The following is an 18,610-nucleotide window of genomic DNA, read 5'->3' on the forward strand; positions in this document are numbered from 1 at the left end:
CCTGAGGCTCCGGCTTGACGCTGTCGTCATCAAATTTGAAATTAATATAACGGTCTGACATTTGCCTTTCATAAAGTCGTGGGCTGCTAGGGTGGTTAGGTCACTTGATTACCGGACTTACCTGTCTACACTTCATTGTGGTTGCTTGAAGGTTTCCGGAGTTCGGAGTCGCTGCTGTTTGGAGCAATGCTTCCTGGAACCCTGTGGCTATCACACGGATATACGGAGTCTCGTGATGGAGCTCTCCGCCCATGAAATTTGTTAGTGAGTGGTCTGGCGGGGAGGGTTGAGTCAGTAATGGGGGAGAGGGAGAGTTTTGGGTATGAAGAGGGGAGCTGGGATTTTTACAACCTGAAGATTGCTTAACTGGATTATACATCCGCAAAATGAATAAACCAGCCAATCACCCCAGACGTTGTCTTCGAATTTGTTGACTCTATGGTACCATACCCCCTCTGGCCGTGCTGCTCTTCGTGAACCAGATGGCGCTGTCAGTGGAGTTGACCCTGACGGTGAAGGCTGCCGTCTCAAGCTCCCAGTCCTCTTTCGTCTACCTAACGTGCCTAGGTACGATGTACGAAGTAGAAGTAGTAGGTCTTAGTGCTCATTACAGTCACGTGAAACTCACATGTAAGGTTACATCACGTGGCCGTCATTGAGCCATGCTTGGAAACCAGATCGATAACGATAACGAAATTCTACGAGACATATAGCGACAGTAGCTGGGCACTGTGTCTTGGTGTAAAAAGAGCGTCCATCGTTTGCAGCTTCGTTCAAGTTGTGTCTCCCTAAGCTTCGCCTGATCCTCTCATAGCGTCCTGCATCAAAGCATCAAAAGGTGGGGTCGCCGTCTGCTCAGCTCACAGCAAAACTGATCTGTTTGGCGCTGCGTGCTTGCCGAGTGTGTATACATCTCATAATGTCGGTCTTCAAGAGCAAGTTCCAACCGCTTCACACTCTCATGGTATTCCCAAAATCTCGAAAGACGTGCCGCCAACGCCTGTTCAAAGTGCGGCGCAGCGACTTCCCACATTCTTTCATTTTGGTAGAATATACCAATGCGTTCAAGAATAAGGATTGTTTGCACATCATCCGAACCAAACGTCTCTCGCGCATCGGATTCGACTTGAATGAACATGTCGTCTGCGTCTTGATGTCGTCCGGCTTTCACAAACCCTTGAATGCATGTAATGCAAGCTTCCAGGATGTCCTTCGTCTTGTTCTCGTCCAAGGCATTAATGGCCCAGAAGTTATGACTTGCTCGGTCGAGGGCATCCGCTTTCTTCTCTGCATCTTCAATGTCCTCGTAAAACTCTAGAAGAGCAGTCCAGCAGAGCATAGACTGCTTTGCGAGTTCTTTCGGGTGTTTCTCGCAGTGCTTGACCAGACGAAGTAAACGGACATCCGACCTTTCCTCTCTTTGCATTCCCCTTGCTCCTCCGCGAAGATGGGCGTCTATCAATTTAGGTTCAACTGGTCCTTCGAGCGGGATTGAAAAGCCTGAAGACGGTCCACGCGAAGCTGAAGTTGCTTGGCTCCTCCCCACAGCGTGTGAAGGAATATTGACATCGTCCGACTGAGCAGGCAGCTCGCTGTCCTCTAAGTGATGCAACACCTGTTCAAGATATGCTGCTGCGTCCCTTGGCCGATCCCAATTGCGAAACATGTCGACGACAGCAAAGACGTGATCGAGACTTCTAGAGTCCCTGGGGCCAAAGCGTTGCAGATGTTCTTGTGTAATCCGACCGAGGACTGCGTCTGCATCTCTCATACGAACCATTTTGGCGTAAAATGAAGCTAGCCAGTATGCTATAGACTTTGTATACGGATGAGTGGCGGAAAGAAGGTTGTTGAATCCCTCCAATGCACTTCGAAGCTTCGTTTCCGCGTCACTAAGTCGTCCCGACCGTTCGTCCTCAATTGCTTCATCATATCGTGTCTGAAAGTCTGATTATGCGTCCCCGTTCCAGGTGAACCTCATTTGATTCGCATCAGGACCGTGGGCGGACGACGGAGTCCATTTTTGCTGAGCTTCATGGGTAGAAGTAGAGCGAAAGATCCGTGGCGAGGACACATCGTTTTGAGGAGTATTATAGTTGATTCCACTTGGAGTACTCTCATCTTGAAGCACGTCAGTATATGGTAGGTCAAAAATGGCAGTCAACTACCTAGACTCAAACTCTGCGTTTGCATTTCAACTTTCTTTCGTTCGAGACGCGGCCGGGTGTTCCCCTCAGTTAGTATTTGACCCCGAAACTCGAACATTGTATCCTTGTCATGCTCAACCTTTCCCTGCTCGGCCTTATGCAGCATCCATAACCCTTCCTTGTTTGGTATACAAGTATTCTTTGACCATTTCCACCTTCTGAACTGCTTCTTGTATTGATCTTCGCTGTGTGGGGCCATTAGCAAGACCAATTCGACTAATGTGTCAGCAACAGCCAACAGCAGAGGAACGTACGAAGCTACAAAATGATGTTCCGCTGCCATCTTTGCCATTGTGTCTTGGAGCGAGTTGCCCCCATCGATCCAAAGCTTCCGAATATAGGGTTCGTACTTGGTCCGACTTTTCTTAGTAATCACGGCAGAACGACCCGAGGAGCTTTGAGGTTTTGGAGGAGGGTTCATTAGCTTTGTGGAGAGGCGGGTCGGGGCTGGAGAGGCAGAGGCCATCAGTGGTTGCTGTGCGATAGAGCTAAACGAGAGCATAGAAGGAGCCCATGAGTGAGGCACGGTGTCTGCGTAGACATTGCTCAAAGCGCTTGCTGAGGGATCTATCGGCACATTCTGGCTGCCTTGATCCCGTTCCGAAGAGAAGAGTTGCGAGAGACAACTTGAGCCCTACGACCTTCTTGCCCCATGGCCTCGTTGGCTTTCGGCCTCGTTGGCTTTCGGCCTCGTTGGCTTTCAGCCTCCTGACGCTGTGGCAGGGCTACACCCCGTCCCCAAAATGCTTCCAAAGGGCCTCCAAGGTGCCCTCATCTCTCTATTGGTGGGAGCAGATTGCGCATGTCTGCGGCGAGCTACGACCCCACTTCAACGCCTCCCACAGAATCATCCAAGTGCCCATGCGCAATTCACTGTTTAATAGACCGTCGCCGTATTCAATTGAAACTTTCACTTACAAAAGTGCTGCCAAAGATGGCACTTTCTTGCCCACCAATGGCTGCCCAAGATGTTTCCGAATGCTCCTGTAGGCTTCCTCAAACACCTAGCTACCGAAGTGCCTCCCAAAGGGCCTCAAGCACCTCCGCAATGACCCTGGAATCGTGTCAAGATGTTTCTGAAGGTCTGCAAGCGACTTGTCTACTACCTGCGCAGGCTATTTAAAGCTGCCGCCGTCTCGATAGAAATCGTGTCCTTTCACGTTTCGTCACAGTAGACCTTCATTCACAGTGCCCGCGGTCTACATTTTCTCCTCGAATACCTTGTAGGTCCACGTGAGCATTGTACCCGAGCAGTGTCCCCAGTTTCAAGCTTACACTTACATACTCCAGACTTCTATAAACAGATATGGAAACTCCTTGTGATGTCCCTTCCGACAAGACAATAGAGAAAGGCACCTCGAGGCCTGCAGTGAGCTTGCTCCCCTCGCCCATGGATGAGAGATAAACACTTATCAATCGCCAATCTTAGATTGAAGGGCTTACGGAGCCCTCACGAGACATACCCGGTACCCATGTTGCAGTACATCGGACGTGGGATACAGCCAACGCTGAGCCGGGATCTGAATTTTCCAAGGTGATTGACGAAGCTGTGAAGGCGGCATTCAGCTCAGCGGATATGCCTGCTCCGGCTTTCATTCAGCGCTGGCAGAATGAGTCCATGCGGCATCAGCCATTTCACAACATTGGAGCGGTTGGGTATCGCATTATCAAGAAGGCTGAGGGGGCAGTTAGTTTGATCGATGAGGGCAATGGGTCGAGTCTTGAACACCTGTCTAGCGGGAAACACATATAATCAAGCTTTTGAATAGGACAGATATAACTCTTTATGGCCCTTTGTTTCCTCGTGCCGTTCACTGGCATGCGAGCACGCCGAAGAATCTGGTGTTTCATTGGTTCGGAATTCGTATGGTAACCTTCTTTCGGGCATTACAGTACTTGCGTAGGTAGAAAGTTTGCCTTGTTTCCACACCAAGAAAAAGCCGAGGCAACAGCTTGCAACCGCGGCTGAGCGTCGTCGCCCCATGCAATGCAACATATCATTCGATTTTTCCAGACCCCCGAAAGAGTTAAAGGCAGTCTTCCGCGCACCTATAAGAACCCTCCGCGTACCTGAAGAACCCTCCGCGTACCTGAAGAACCCTCCGCGCACTGAAGATAACTTGCCTCAGCCTAGTAATCTCACATGAATCTGTTCCCCCAACCAGCCTCGTGAACGCCCCGAATTTCCATTTCACCACAGCGAATTGCCGCATCTGAACACTTGGCTCAGTCTTCTATTTTCTGGGGAAACGTAGGTGCTTCCCGAACTGTTGGGGCTCGAATAACGATTTAATGGCTAAGTCGATGCTCATCTTTGTAGTACTTGCCCTGCTTGCCCAGAGACACAGAAATGGACTTCCTGACCCCCGGTCTTTTCGCGGAGTCTAGAGACGAGCCGGACGAAGTCGACGAGACTATCGGGCAGAAATTAGAAGTCAAAATGTATGAAGCCCGTTACAATTCAGCAAACCACAGGATCATCTTGGAAGCCGGAACCAAAAGATCGACATTTACCTTCAAAGAGCGAAACCATGAATCAGCACTCATCCTGACACGATACTATGATAGTCATAAAGAGCTTGAGTATACAGAAATGGAGGTCCACTCTCCTTACATCCAAGAAGCTCTTCGGACCGTCATCAAGAAGTACCCGGGCCTCACCTTTGACAATGCAAAGATTGTTATCCGGGACGAACCCAGGTGCATTTTTCATTATAGAAATGAAATTCGGGATTATGGAATGGGCCTTGTCAACCAAACGGCGGTACAGCACCTTGTATTCTTCCTCAACTACATGTACGATTCATTGACTCGCGAGATATCGGCCTACTACGCCTTTATGGAGTCGCCAACATGCGCTCCAGGCATCGAGCATGATCTTCTATGGATGGCCTTCAAACCCGGGGAGTTGATCTACCACATGAAAGACGGCATCCACATAGTTATGAAGTTCACTTCCATGAGGAGAACGCACCCCTCAAGGTGGTTGCTGAATGCGGAGGCGATTACGTACAATGGAGATGTCTTCGGCTACACCGAGCATTTCCTGTCTGTTCCTTGGTACGATGGCTACGAACCTCTTGAAGAGCTCAGCGTCTTTCCCCTCCGTCACCATTCAAATAAGGAAGAGATACAAGAAGCGCTAGTCGCTAGAGGCCGAAAGTACGTCAATTTGAGGAATACCTGTCAGCGATATTATTCAGGGATTGCAGAGTCCCTCTCGCGATTTCGACCGAATTCCGGACGGGAGGAGAGTGATCACTACAGCATCCAGTCTACTATGGTACGTTGTATGAGTGAACTTTATGAAGATTGCTGAGACCTTTTAGATCAAGGGACGTATAATGGTTGATTGCACCAAATTTGGAATGGCTAGACCAGGGCACAAAGAGCACATTCCAATTTCGGAGCAATTGAAATCTGACTTGGACGGATGACCCATATTCCCGGATGATGAATGGTGCATATTCGACCACGATATACCGGGGTTCTCCTTCTCCACAAAAAGGTGGTGCAGGTTTGAGCTAGACCGAATAGCTGAAATCGACTATGATACCAGGGCCTTTAAATCACTGGTTCTTGCGGAAGGCCAGAAAAGGATGATACTGTCACTTGTCAAGGTCCATTCACAAAACGAGCTTCAATTCGACGACCTTATCAAAGGGAAAGGAAAGGGTATCATTTTCCTACTCCACGGCGAACCTGGAGTTGGGAAAACGCTGACGGCAGGTAAGTATCGAGCAGCCTACCATGATGGATTAGAAAGTACTGAGCCTGCAATAGAAAGCATTGCTGTTTACACAAAACGACCACTATACACCGTCTCCTCCGGCGACCTTGGCGTGTCTGCACCGGAATGCGAACGTGCTCTCATTGACATCCTTGGTCTGGCTACATGTTGGAATGCAATCCTCCTCCTCATTGATGAAGCGGACGTCTTCTTGGAACAACAAAGCAACCACGATTTGAAGCGCAATGATCTCGTGTCAGGTGACTAGAATATTCCCCAAGGCCTTTTACTGCTCTGGTACTCACTCTGTTATAGTCTTTCTTCGACTCCTCGAATATTATGAAGGCATTATGTTCCTTACATCAAACCGCATGAAGGCCTTCGATACTGCTTTCAAATCTCGCATTCACCTTGCGATCAACTATCCGAGGTTGTCTGGGCCTTCCCAGCGGGAGCTTTGGCTTACTTTTCTGACAAATGATTCCCAACGCTCAACACCTTCATGGTTGACGGAATCTACTCTTCAAGACCTAACTGAAAAAGGGCTGAACGGTCGATAAATCAAGAATGCTGTGCGCATCGCAAGCGCCCTGGCATTAGCCGACGATGGTAGAAACATGCAATCGGAGGACATATATATGAGTGTGAGGATGATGAATGAATTCGAAGCTGACTTTTCCGCAGGCAGTCAGGACCAGCAAACGGCAGAATCTTCTTCTGGGTCCAACTACCAAGCTCAGGAAGATCAAACATCCGCAGATTCTGGGCGTGGTTTGAAGAGACGGAGGATCGATTGAGCCCAAAGTGTATGCCCCTTGTAGTTGAGTAGACGAGTACGAGAAGCCAAGGTCAGCTTTCTTTTTATTGGAATAGACAGATTCGCGCCTACGTTGAATATTTGGACTTTCTTAGCAGTTTATTGCATTCAATCATCGTCAGCTTTACTGGGAGCTCTGCCAAATCTCAGCAAGATACACTCGAAATGGTTACACAGTCCCAAAACTCTAAGCAGCCCCATGATCTTTGTACGGAAATGACAATGAGACGATGCTCTAGCGTAAGAAGTCTAGACCTGACAGCTCCCAGATAACCAACAGCGGCGAGGAATTTATGATCTGCACGGTAGATATAGCGCTTCCCGAAAGGGCCTGTTTCACCTAACGCTTCTCTTGCTTGCTGTGTTCTGGGAACAGACAGGTAGAGACTGGTCTAAATGACGCGAGTGATTTGCATAACCCAATTTTTTCCGATATGTCAGTTAAAAATTCGGGCTTCATTCCCGTTGCGGATGAAGATAGTAGTCTTTACGCCCTCTTTCTGACCTCTTCTCCCGCTCAAACTCCCAGCAACACAGCTAACGCGTGATAATCCCCCGCCACATCAATCAGGCTCCCCGCCCACTCCTCCACAGCCGGCGTTTCTCCTTCAGTTGGGAACTTGCTTCCCGCAATCTCGAGCCTCATCGCATTGACCACAATCCCTAACATCATCTTCGCATTCATCAGACCTTCTTGCCTCGATAGGGTGGATAGTGTAGTGAGGGCGCGATGACGGAGTGGCGCATCGCGGCACTTTACTGCGAGCAGGAAGAGCGGCATCACGATTCCCGTGTCGCAAGAGACGCTTCTCGGCAGCGAGTTGTCGCCGTCACCGGAGCTGGAGGATTGAAAGAGCAACAGCAACTCGATTTCGGATAGCAGTGTTCGAAGCTGCATGTCGACAGCCGGCTCCTCCGCGGGCTGGGGATACGAGAAGGACAGCACGGCGACACAAATATTGTAGGTGAGCTTCATGAACGAGATGGTCTTTGCGAGTCCGACGTCTCTGAACTCCGTAGCGTTTGAAGGCGCACGCGGGGTGAGTTCTTGGATGGCAGTATCCCAACGTGCGAATTGGGTCCGGAGCGCGTGTAGCTCGCGCGAAACACTGTAGGGCATGGCCCCGGGCGGGAGGAATTTGTACTGCGCATAGCTAATGAGAAAATGGAGAAGCCAGTTCTGCAACGTTTCTAGCGTCTGCTGTGCTTGGGCCGGGGAATGGAAATGTGAAGGGGTGCAGTCCGACTGTCCAGAGGTTACGTCTTTTGAAACTAGGGCGAACGACGGTATCCGATCGTCCTTGAAGACAGAGAGCTGCATATCGAGGCGAATGAGAGTTGTTCGCAGGGTGTCTAAGTTCTCATGAAAATTTAAAGCTTGGATCAAAGGCGCGGGACCAGAGAGAGAGCCAGGGTGCCAAGACTCGAGGAGCCTGAGTCCAGTATCTAGGTGTTTGACTGCCCATTCATATTCGCCCCGAACGCTCTCGAAGCAATGGAACAGAATGCAGCAGACTATGACGGCCTCCTTCTTCGGATCCGGGCTTTGGGATAGGTAAATTCGGAAGCGGCGAAGGGCCTTGTTGTGCTGGGTCAAAGTAATGCTAGAAGGGCCCTCGGCGACGTTGCTGGCCGGACTGAAAGTCGCATAATCGCGGTGGATTGACGCCAGAGCGATGAGCGCCTCCCGAACGACAGGCAGCTGGAAGGCCAATTCGAATACTAGCTGGCGCCAAAAGGAAGAGGAGCCTGTGGAAAAGCCGCAGAGGTCCCTGGCGGCATGAATGTAGTAGTAGTGGAAGATCTGGCGATCGTGCTGGCTCCCTGGGATCCGAAAGGGCAGGGAATAGAATGATGTGGTTAGTAAGCTAGGGCGCTGGTCACGTGGATAGCCGTCACACTTGCGTCCAGTTTGAGTGCATCGTAGACAGTGAGGCTTAGTTTCGTCGCACTTGACACGACGTGTCCTAGAGATCATTTAGGCTGTAACCTATTCGCCTCATAGAGACTAGTAGAGAAAACGTACTTGCAGGTGAAGCATCCCGTGCGAACTCGAACACGGACGCGGGATGCAGCAATCGGTGCCTTGTTGAGGGCTTGTTGGCTTGGAGTGGCGAAAACCAAAACGGATGCGTCGCCGTGGTGTCGCATGGTCAATGATCGGCTATTTCAAGAAGACTCCCTCGATGCTCGGGATTCGATGCAGAGCCAGGAGCCCAGCGGCATTATAGCGAAGTGCTCATGCTACCCAAGGGGCTGTGGTGGACGCGTAGTGGACCCGTGGTGGGGTTAAGGTTGGAAGGGGTGAGTTCTATATAAGATGCTGTGGGGCACAAGTAGCGCGAGAATAGCCGATCTGACCAATTAGAATATTGCTCTGACCACGCACCTCTACTACTTATGTAGCATGTTTTTCCGTCCGACGAACCACGGTGGATATGAAGCCACCGCAGTCAGAAAGCTCAGGACGTCCACTGGTTCTGTTGAAAAAGTGTCATTGCACGATGCTCAGCCACCTTGGCGAGGATTACCGATCAAGGCGTTCTCGCATGGGCCGTAATGGGTGTATAAAGCATGCTGCCAGCTTGTCTTCTCTCCTTATGAGCATCTTCTTGAATGCCTGCTTATATCCAATCTCGTTACAATCATGCTGACTCCTGCTACTTTCCTTTCTCTTGCGCTCTCGCTCGTACTTCTACTTGGTCAAGCAGACGCTGCTCCATCTTTTCCGCGTGGGGACATGATACAAGACTGGGCAAAGGTTTATATCAATTAGCTCTGTCAAATACGGCCGCAGCTCACCATAGTAGATTGCGCCATCAGCTGATGTTAATTGGAGACCTTGCTTCGATAACTTTACCTGCACGCGTCTTAAGGTGTGTTGTTGTGCTCCCTTTCTGTCATCATTCCAAACTAACCAGCTGCAGGTCCCATTAGACTATGGAGATGTGAGTGCCGGTACCGTTGTTCTGGCCTTACTTCGTATTTCCGCCGCCCAGCAACCCGCTACGAACATCATTTTCAACCAAGGTCAAATTAGGCTCCATAAAGGGAAATGTCCTCGCTGATATCACCTCAGGCGGACCCGGAGGCTCAAGCGTCGACGTCCTCATGGCCAACGCTGAAGAAGCCCAAGCTGCCATAGGAACATCCTACAACATCATCGCGCTCGACCCCCGCGGCGTGGGTCACAGCGAACCGAATATTGAGATGTTCCCCGGTGATCCTGCCACGGCAGCGAATTTCGAGTCTGCCTTTTATCGCACCGTCCCAGATGCATCTTCGACAGCGCTGGCGAGCCAATACTACTTCACGGAAGCATTTGGGAAGTGGTTCACGCGTGTGTTAGGTGGTTCAAGAGGCACTGCTCGGTACGTGAGCACCCCCGCAGCAGCGCAGGATATGCTCACGTACGTCGAGGCCGAGCAGCGGGCGGCAAATAAGCCTGAAGCAGAAGGGAAGCTATGGTACTATGGCATCAGCTATGGCACTATTACTGGCTCTGTGTTTGCAGCTAAGTGGCCGCATCGGGTAGGTCGGATGGTCTTGGACGGCGTGGATGATCCGGAGGGCTACTTCAGTGGGGACTGGACAAAGAACCTCGTTGATGCGGACGCCGTGGTCCAGAGCTTCGCTGAGTCGTGTCATCGAGCCGGGTCGAAGAGCTGCTCGTTTTATCGCAAGACGCCTGCCGACATCATTAAGGCGCTTGATGCGGTGACCGAGAAGATAAAATGGCAGCCCATTCCGGTCTTCAACGAGAGTATTGCGAACGCGCCACAGCTAGCGACTTACGCCGACCTAAAACGTTTTCTACTGCAATCGCTGTACCGGCCCGTCGCCTTCTTCCCTATCTTAGATCAAGTCCTCACGGCGCTGGAGCACGACAATGGCAGCCCGCTACTGGCCGCAGCGGCGGCGGTTGGGCAGCTCAGTCTCACCTCAGGGTGCAACAAGGGCTTTGAGTGGGCTTCGATGAGCTCGGCTACTGCCATTCAGTGCATTGACTCGCATGGGAAAGGTAATATGACGCTTGAAGAGTATAACGAGGTGAACAATGAAATCATGGATGTGAGTGGGTACGCCGGGGATGCGTGGAGCTGGAATGCTATCATCTGCAAGAATGTGGAGGTCCAGCCGCCTAAAAGTGTGACTTTCGGAGGTGAGTGGTCAGAGAACGCTCCTTTAAATCTAGACGAAAACTTTAGTGGCTGACTAGTCATTTTCGTAGACCTCCCTCCATCTGCGAAGCTCGACTTCCCTATCCTCTTGATCTCGACCAAATTCGACCCCGTCTGTCCGCTCCGGAAGTAGGCCGTCCTGATCCTCGCATTGCGTTTTGTTCCAGCTGACCTTACCCAATAGTGCCCAAAAGATGGCGAAGTACTTCCCAGGCTCGGTCGTTGTGACTATAAATGCGGTAGGCGTACGTTCATCCTTGGTTGCATTTTTTGAGATGATTTTAAGCTCTTGCGGTGGCTAATGATGTTGACAGCACTCTTCCTTTGCGGCGCCGTCTACCTGCATCGTGAAGCATGTGGCCGAGTACTTAGGCGGCAAGATGCCCAAAAAGGGAATCATGTGTGAGGCGGATATACAACCGTTTGACAGCTAAAGATTGCGGAATCCGGGGGTTAGATACTACTCATTTCGACTCAACGTCGAGTGCAAGCCTATACTTGTCTATACATATTGCGGTTCCCCTTTTTCTTTTCATCGTACTGTGTAAAGTAGCCATATAATATGTAATTAGGAATAGAAAATATTGGCTTCACCAAACTTTCGCCCTAGCCAATCGTGGTAGAGTTGGGGCTCCGACTCGCCTAGCCAAGTCATGCAATATTCTCAAACCAACTCTATAGATTCCCACTGTATAGATTCCGACTCTATAAGTTCCAACATCATACGTTCCAACTCCCTGGATTCCCACTCTACAGATCCCAAGTCTCTAGATTCCGGCTCTGTAGATTCCAACTCAATCTTCTTTGGCATTGCTTCCCCATTCATGAGTCCATGGCAGTAGCATTCCCCTACCAATCTGTAAGTCGATGCAGATGTTGAAGTTCCACGATACTGTTGCATGACGAATGACTCCGGCCTTAACAGAATGGGAACGTGAAGTCCTGGAGCAACATATAGAAGATCTCCTGTCTTCGTATGCGGAGGACATAGTCCAATATATCCCTTTCTTGTAATGAACAACCGCCTCCCACCGCAAGAAGATTCGACCGCACTAGTGATCTTATCCATGATTTGCAGTAGTTGATATACTTCTTCTTCTCGATGAGCAAACGACGTGAAACGAAAGAATTTGAGCTGCTCAGCCCATTTCGCGAAGGACACAAGGGTGTCCTCGAGCGATTTACCCCACTCAAAGGGCCTGTTGATTAGTAGTGTTCGGTGGAACGCTTCCTTCAGCGGTTGCTTTGGTGAAGTATGCGCATATGTATCGTCCGTGCACGGGGAACTGGTGAGAGTCTTCCAACACTCCTCGTAGTTAACTGCCAGATGGGACATTTCGTCTGCTGTGCCAATCACACCCTGATCCGCCATAATGAAAAGTGGAGTCCCAAGCTCGTAGACAGCGTCTATGCAGGCAGCCGAGAGGTGGAGAACCCTATCATTCTTCATGTTGACTGTGAGTATGGCCTCCCCCCCTGCTTCATACTCTTTCGGGCGCAGATATCGGTCGGAGTCCTGCAATCTGTCGTATTTTGGTGCATTAGTCCAGTCAGGGACCCAAGATGGTAGCCGTAGTGTCGATGAGATGGTGGTGGTGGTCTTAGATGGCAGTGTCAGTGTGATGGTGGGGATCTCATATCTGTTACCCAAGCCCGCAGCATGGAGTAAGAGACGTATCCCGCCCGCTCTCTCAAAGAGCTCCGTTGCAGCATTTAAAAAAGTATCCTCCACTGAAGCTCCATAATCTACTTCAACAGGGTCTCCGCAGAAGGACATCAAACCATAGATGTGGTCGCGAGGATTGGTTGCTTTAAAATAGAAGCTCTGTGAGAGGGCTTCAAGAATCTTGATCTCTTCCCTACGCCAACTTTCCGAGGAGTGAAGCTTTTGGCGGAAGCGTTGCATTCGGATGATGTTGTAGAGACTGGAGTGCTGAACGTGCCGGAGTTGAATATCGTGTGCCAACTCCAACCATAGTCGGAACTGTCGAGAGGAATGAATCATCTCCACTCCGCTCGCAATGATGTCCCAATCGATAACTTCATCTCCGTACCTCACTTGCACGTGTTGTGGCATTGCAACTTCTTGCACGACCCATACGCGTTCAAACCAAGGGTGTTGCAGCAACTCAAGAAGTGCTGCCCACTGAGGTGGCTTTGATTCGGCGCGACATAGCGATTCATAAAGTTCGTAGATGTCCTTCCCAAAGCGTCGCAATGGTTTTTTGAGGATGCGGAACTCATTGAATAGATCAAACGTCAATTGAGCATTCTTGAAATGTGCTCGTGACCTCGCATCGATGGGATAGATGCCGTCATACCGAAAAGGCAACAAGGATCCCCTAATGTTGTCCTGGCCCTGCTGTATCGGGAACTGGCCTAAAAACACGGTCGTGAAGAGCGCGTGCTGATAGATCTTTCTCATTAATGGAACTTGTTGAGACTTTTCGGCTTCGTTCTTTTGGTCAATGCATATAGCATCTATCCAAAGAAGTCGTGGAAAGAAGAGAGAACTGTAGCTGGCAAGGATTTCAAAGGCGCTCTTGGGAATTTTCATCTTGCAACCGTCGACAAGTATCTCCTCAGTTGAATACATGGCGACCCGACGACCGTCGAGATCCTCGGTTTTATCCATCTTTCCCCAAGTATACGAAATAGCTTCATACAGCAGGAGTCGCATATGAGGGCCTTGCACCAGGCTGCAGCAGACTGGCCGGAACCCAAAACGGGGGTGCAGAAGGAGTACACGAATGTCCTCTGGACCCTTCAAAGGGGTGTAGGTGTATTCTGGTGGGTTTGGATTGGTGAACTTCGCTATCTCCCTCATCCACAGAGAATATGCTAACAGCATGTTTCTAGCAGATCTCAGATAGCGAGAGTCCGGGTTGGACCAGTAAACCATACCCATAATGGAACAGATCAAGGACAGCCGCCTCATCAGATCTGGAGTCATTTTTCTGTAGAACCAGTGGCATGTCGTCCACCACACGCTCAACATAATTCTCGCTGCTGGAACGTCGAGGTACCGAATGGTCCATAAGCAGGCACGCTCAATGTAGAAGTCCCGCCATCTCCATGCATATCTATTCCATCTCGACAGCCTCGTGATCTGTTTGTGTGACCACAGTTGGACAACATGATGGCTAAAGACAAACATATTTAGTACAACGTTCAGAGCTACCAGAGTCCAATGGTAGCTCGGAAAGAGGATCTTGAAAGCCCAGTTGAATGTACTGCTAAGAATAAGGTCGGCGACGTTTAGAGTCCAGTGTCGGCCAAGATTATCTGTCTCTCCGTATGTAGCCTCCTTCGTGCGCATGAGCTCTTGAGAGATCTGGCCGAATAGGAAGAAGTCGTACATCTTGGACCTCGAAATAAAGACAAACCAGTAGAATAAGAGTCCGATATGGCATAGTCTTGATAGAATAGGCTGAAAGTACCGGAAGAGAATCGCGGCGCTGGCGACTGCAAACCAAGGAACGGACAAGACGACGGCAATATCGCTAGGTTGGAGATTGAAGACGTACATGCAAGGTAAGGCAGCGATGACAATCCATGTGGTAGACAGCATTTTGCAGTGACAGACGAGAGCCGTGGGTTCTCGTCTTTTGCCTGCGTGCCTGCCTCTTAAAGAGTTCGAGATCGGAGAAGACGAGAGCGGTCGGGTGCGAAAAGTGGCGCTGACTGCGCCCTCCAAAATTGCTTATTCGACAGCCACGGCGGTTAGGCTGAGTTTCCCCTGAGGGCGCAACCCCTTAGGCTCACCTCCTAGCGAGAATCTGGTTCTCGAGGACTGTGAGATTAGATATTCCCGCTTCGAATCTTACTAAATGTCTTCCTCACAACATCCCACACCCAGCTGCCCCACCAAGTTGTCATATGTAGTGCGCGTTATCCATTCGCTGAATTGAAGCGCATACGCAGTAAGAGCGCCGCAGAGTTCTGTACTACACGGTACATAGTACAGCCTCTCTTCACGTCCGGTGGTCACTCTCTAATATCAAGCCACAGACTTACCGTATAAGGGAGTAGCTCCGGGTGCCTTCAGGGGGGAATAGCAACATACCAGTCGATCAATCCTCACGCCGGTTAAGTACTAGCCCAGAAAAGAGGTATACCAGGATCGACTCAGTTTAGCGCTAGACCGCCGGACGTAAAGAGAGGCTGTAAGGTGCATGTCCTTGGACCGAAGCCCATATCGACCCTGGATTGGAGAAGGGGTGGCGTCAAGGCTGACGATAAGATTATAGGGGGACGTACAGCAGCCGAAGCCCTCGGCTAATGGTTTCTCCACGCCAAAAGATGGCGCTTTGCGGAGCGCAGGGCTCCAGCGTGCCCCACTGACACTGGAGTTCGCTCTCGATCAAGCACAAAGGGCCAGCGAGGTGGCCTCGCGCGGCTTGCAACGCCCTCGGATAAACCTCGGCCGACTATTCCAAGGCAGACATTTTCCTAGCCTCAGACCCGCCCTTATTGCTCTCTTAATGCTCTCCTACATCCGTCTCTCTTACTTTAGCCACCTCGGCCCTGCCCTCCTTATCTATTAATGAGGCGCCTGCTCAGACATTGCAGATAATGATCAGACCTGACGAAGGGCTACAAGTTGATCCCATTAGAGATTTGCATACCCTCTGCAGTATATCTGATTCGGAAACTGGTGCTTTTAAACGCTCAGTCTTCACATTGAAGCCTGACGCAGGTGCACGTTCCACCAAAAGCAGTCTCGCAAGCCAAGAGTACTTGAAGGAAGAACAAAGAAAAGTGGTGTGCAATTGCTATCATCACGTGATGCGTGCTTAGGTCCCAGAGAGGAAGAAGACACCCATATCCAACTTTCCACCTTCCCCGCCTTACAAGCGTAGCAACCAAGCCCTTTCTTCTACGAGGTATTGGTGACCGCCGCTTGCATCTAGGAGCGGAAGGAGAATTGGTGGGCCTGGGGAGGGGAGCTGGAGACGTAAAAGGTGCTTTATCTTTCTAGGTGGCGCGAGTCCAGCCATCTTCAATAGTACCACAAAGAGTAAAGTTCAAAGGAGTCCCATGACAGCGCATCGAAAATGGATAAACTATCCGACAACCATAGCAAAAGATGCTTTATCCATTTAGGCGGCTCAAGTCAAGCCATAATCACCTACCACAAGGCAAGTGCCCATTAATGGGGTTCTCGTCACTGCAGCTCTCACTCTATGTTTTATTCTGAGTTGTTTCAATTAATTCTACAGAATGCGCACGAAAGCCGAAGTCCTGATGGAACATTATGGTGTCACAAGTCAGGAAGAAGTCTTTCGCATCATAATGGAAGATATAAATACACCTGATACACCCTCCCAACGCGACCAATGGATTGTTTCCAAATTCCCGTACGAAGCCCCTGAGCACCCGGGTATACTTTCGATGGACCAGATTGAAAAAGGAATGAAGGAGAACAACTTGACTCTATCCGGCGGAGTCTTTGATCTATGCAGAGTTGGTGAATGTGTTATTAAAAGAGGGAAAGACCCGCTTCTACTACATGTAAGCCTCTATACGTACGACTTTGCTAGGGCTATCATTATATATAGTTAGGAAGCCGAGAACCTGTTATTTCTACAGAAGTATTCCTAAGTCCGGACGCCGAAGGTATATGCTGTGTTCACCGTGCCCAAACAGCCCCATGGCATCCACTACTTGGTCAGCGAGTTCATCGAAGGCGAGATGCTCGACGAGACAAAGTGGATAGCTCTGGATGATAAAGCGCGGGAGATTATTTGCTCAAAGCTTTCGGAGCAGTTTCAACTACTCTGGGCCGTTCCATCCGAAGGATGCTACGGTCGAGTCCATCATCAAGCCTTCAGTTCCGACTTCAATCTCTTCTATCTCCGCCCCAAAGGCATGCAAGGACCCTACAACTGTTATGAGGACTGCGTTTCGGCCATGTATGCTTCTGCCGAGCTGCGCGCAGCTACAACGGCCATAACTCCCGAATTCCGTCACGATGCGGTAGAATACTTACCTGAGTTCAAACCAACCTTGATGAGAACAAGGGGTTATAAACCTACGCTTACTCATTTGGACCCGCAGTTTCGTAATATCATTACGCGGTCGATTAAGGGAGCCGAGGGGGAAATAAAGGACTGGGAAGTTGTCCTAATTGATTGGGACAGTCTTGCCTGGCTCCCAGGATTTGTTCATGGCAGCTGGCGTAGGAAGGGCAAAGGATCAGTGAGGAAAGCATGAGTTGTATTGAGGTGCTAATGAGTGGCTATATAGTGAAGAGAGACCAGGGGTTGCAGGCAGCAACGGTGACAAAACAACAGGTGAACCTTGTCCAGCTGAGAAGTGAACCCTGTACAGCTGAGACGCGTAGACAGACGTGCGTAGGAGCATTCTAACTGGCTGCCAGTTCAAGCAGTAGTATTAGAATGTAGTAACAGCTTGTCCGGCGAGACCAAGGACACATTTATGCAGAAGGTAGTAGGGAGCTTCGATGATATTTTTGCAGTAGAGACGGCTTTCTTTCAGAAAATAGGTTCTTTAGGTTATAGTTTGGGCGCTGCTAAATGTACACCCTATATTTACTCGGTGTACACCCCTTTTCTACTCCGTATACACCCTTCTTACGTCTGATCTTCTGATTGGTCCGGAGGAGTGCTCCGGGGCCTCCGATTCGCTCGCTTACGTTTCTCACTAATTCCAAATGCTCTCTCCAAGTGCGGCGTGGCCACAAAGCATTACATCCTGATCCTCAACTTCCTCAATACACTCACCATGGCCCTCAAACCACCACCGCCACGGTCCTACTGTACGCTAGATGAAGCCGAGGAAGTGCTTAGAGAGCATGCAAAGGCGCAGGGCTACGGGCTCATCAAGTTCCGTTCAAAACCAGACAGAAAGACGAAGGAAACGAGGAAAATATGGTACCGATGCTGCTTTGGAGGCACCAGAGAGTCTCATGCACGCGTGCGCAGTACGTCTACTAACAAAGTAGACTGTAAGATGAGCGGTACGCTCACTCGGCAGCCTCCTGGAGTTGATGGCTCACGTGTTTGGCTATGGGAGACGGTGGAGGAAGCTCACAATAATCACAACGCTATGCTCAAACCTACGGCAGCCGCCTGTAATAGGAAGCGCTCGGCATCCACGAATGCCCTTATTCGAATGGATGCATCAAGCGGAACAAAGCCTAATGAGACGTATACAAAGCTGTTGAAGAAAGGGGTTACTATCACGGCGCACGATATTACCAATGAGCGCACCCGGTATAGGAACGAGCTTCTCGGCGGCCTTACGCCTATCCAGGCGCTCCTCCATACGTTAGAAACCTCTATATTCCCGGCACCTAACGGCCGTGATAGGAAGTACGTATACAACTTTACAAAAGATGAGTAGAACCGAATTGAACACCTCTTCTTTGCCCATCCGGATTCTATCGAGATCCTACGGGCTAATCACGACGTTATTCTATTGGATTGCACCTACAAAACCAATAGATTCGGTATGCCCTTCCTGCATATTACCGGCGTCACGTGTACTAGCAACAACTTCGAAATTGCCTATTGTTTCCTGCCAAAAGAGAAGGAGGCGAACTACGACTGGGCAGTACTGCAGCTCTTCGAGCTCTTTGAGCGCTATTCTCTTGTTCCACGCGTTTTCTTAACGGATAAAGAACAAGCTCTAAGGAACGCACTACGTCAAC

General features: G+C 50.1%; 7 protein-coding genes across 7 annotated transcripts; 3 read left to right on the top strand and 4 right to left on the bottom strand.

The window, feature by feature from the left end:
- Positions 1-377: 377 nt before the first annotated feature.
- BDZ99DRAFT_457163 (uncharacterized protein) lies at positions 378-1,744 on the bottom strand. The gene is made up of 2 exons (XM_033718627.1): positions 636-1,744; positions 378-590 (listed from the first exon to the last, which is right to left on the bottom strand). Exon 1 carries the CDS (start codon positions 1,664-1,666, stop codon positions 824-826), a length of 843 nt encoding a protein of 280 aa, XP_033584388.1. The 5' UTR covers positions 1,667-1,744; the 3' UTR covers positions 378-590; positions 636-823.
- Positions 1,745-1,970: 226 nt separating this feature from the next.
- On the bottom strand, positions 1,971-2,665 carry BDZ99DRAFT_15735 (uncharacterized protein). The gene is made up of 2 exons (XM_033712845.1): positions 2,462-2,665; positions 1,971-2,392 (listed from the first exon to the last, which is right to left on the bottom strand). The coding sequence occupies exons 1-2, from the start codon at positions 2,626-2,628 to the stop codon at positions 2,161-2,163; spliced, it is 399 nt and encodes a 132-aa protein (XP_033584389.1). The 5' UTR covers positions 2,629-2,665; the 3' UTR covers positions 1,971-2,160.
- A 1,982-nt stretch (positions 2,666-4,647) lies between these two features.
- Positions 4,648-6,981, top strand: BDZ99DRAFT_530094 (P-loop containing nucleoside triphosphate hydrolase protein; the record flags this gene model as incomplete). Its single annotated transcript, XM_033726414.1, has 5 exons — positions 4,648-5,490; positions 5,537-5,546; positions 5,745-5,936; positions 5,991-6,197; positions 6,253-6,981. 5 exons carry the CDS (start codon positions 4,648-4,650, stop codon positions 6,495-6,497), a joined length of 1,497 nt encoding a protein of 498 aa, XP_033584390.1. The 3' UTR covers positions 6,498-6,981.
- Positions 6,982-7,271: 290 nt separating this feature from the next.
- BDZ99DRAFT_470436 (uncharacterized protein) lies at positions 7,272-8,905 on the bottom strand (the record flags this gene model as incomplete). Its single annotated transcript, XM_033721627.1, has 2 exons — positions 7,272-8,721; positions 8,781-8,905. 2 exons carry the CDS (start codon positions 8,903-8,905, stop codon positions 7,272-7,274), a joined length of 1,575 nt encoding a protein of 524 aa, XP_033584391.1.
- Positions 8,906-9,564: 659 nt separating this feature from the next.
- On the top strand, positions 9,565-11,369 carry BDZ99DRAFT_373574 (alpha/beta-hydrolase; the record flags this gene model as incomplete). The annotated part of the gene is made up of 7 exons (XM_033714879.1): positions 9,565-9,630; positions 9,682-9,784; positions 9,834-10,701; positions 10,735-10,916; positions 10,974-11,064; positions 11,120-11,180; positions 11,250-11,369. Coding segments are annotated over 7 exons (1,491 nt in total), but the record flags the coding sequence as incomplete, so codon positions are not given.
- Positions 11,370-11,378: 9 nt separating this feature from the next.
- Positions 11,379-14,296, bottom strand: BDZ99DRAFT_493248 (uncharacterized protein; the record flags this gene model as incomplete). The annotated part of the gene is made up of 1 exon (XM_033723219.1): positions 11,379-14,296. One exon carries the CDS (start codon positions 14,294-14,296, stop codon positions 11,600-11,602), a length of 2,697 nt encoding a protein of 898 aa, XP_033584393.1. The 3' UTR covers positions 11,379-11,599.
- A 2,252-nt stretch (positions 14,297-16,548) lies between these two features.
- BDZ99DRAFT_374125 (uncharacterized protein) lies at positions 16,549-17,151 on the top strand (the record flags this gene model as incomplete). Its single annotated transcript, XM_033714906.1, has 1 exon — positions 16,549-17,151. A coding segment is annotated over one exon (603 nt), but the record flags the coding sequence as incomplete, so codon positions are not given.
- Positions 17,152-18,610: the final 1,459 nt, after the last annotated feature.

The sequence above is a fragment of the Mytilinidion resinicola genome, assembly GCF_010093595.1.
Source record: "Mytilinidion resinicola strain CBS 304.34 unplaced genomic scaffold BDZ99scaffold_1, whole genome shotgun sequence".
In the NCBI taxonomy this organism is placed as follows: Eukaryota; Fungi; Ascomycota; class Dothideomycetes; order Mytilinidiales; family Mytilinidiaceae; genus Mytilinidion; species Mytilinidion resinicola.

Excerpts from the sequence above, each read along its gene's own strand:
- BDZ99DRAFT_457163 (XM_033718627.1), bottom strand. The coding sequence starts at position 1,666 with ATGTTTCGCAATTGGGATCGGCCAAGGGACGCAGCAGCATATCTTGAA.
- BDZ99DRAFT_15735 (XM_033712845.1), bottom strand. The coding sequence starts at position 2,628 with ATGAACCCTCCTCCAAAACCTCAAAGCTCCTCGGGTCGTTCTGCCGTG. Across the intron at positions 2,393-2,461 it reads GAACATCATTTTGTAGCTTC|CGAAGATCAATACAAGAAGC; the intron begins GTACGTTCCTCT and ends GGCCCCACACAG.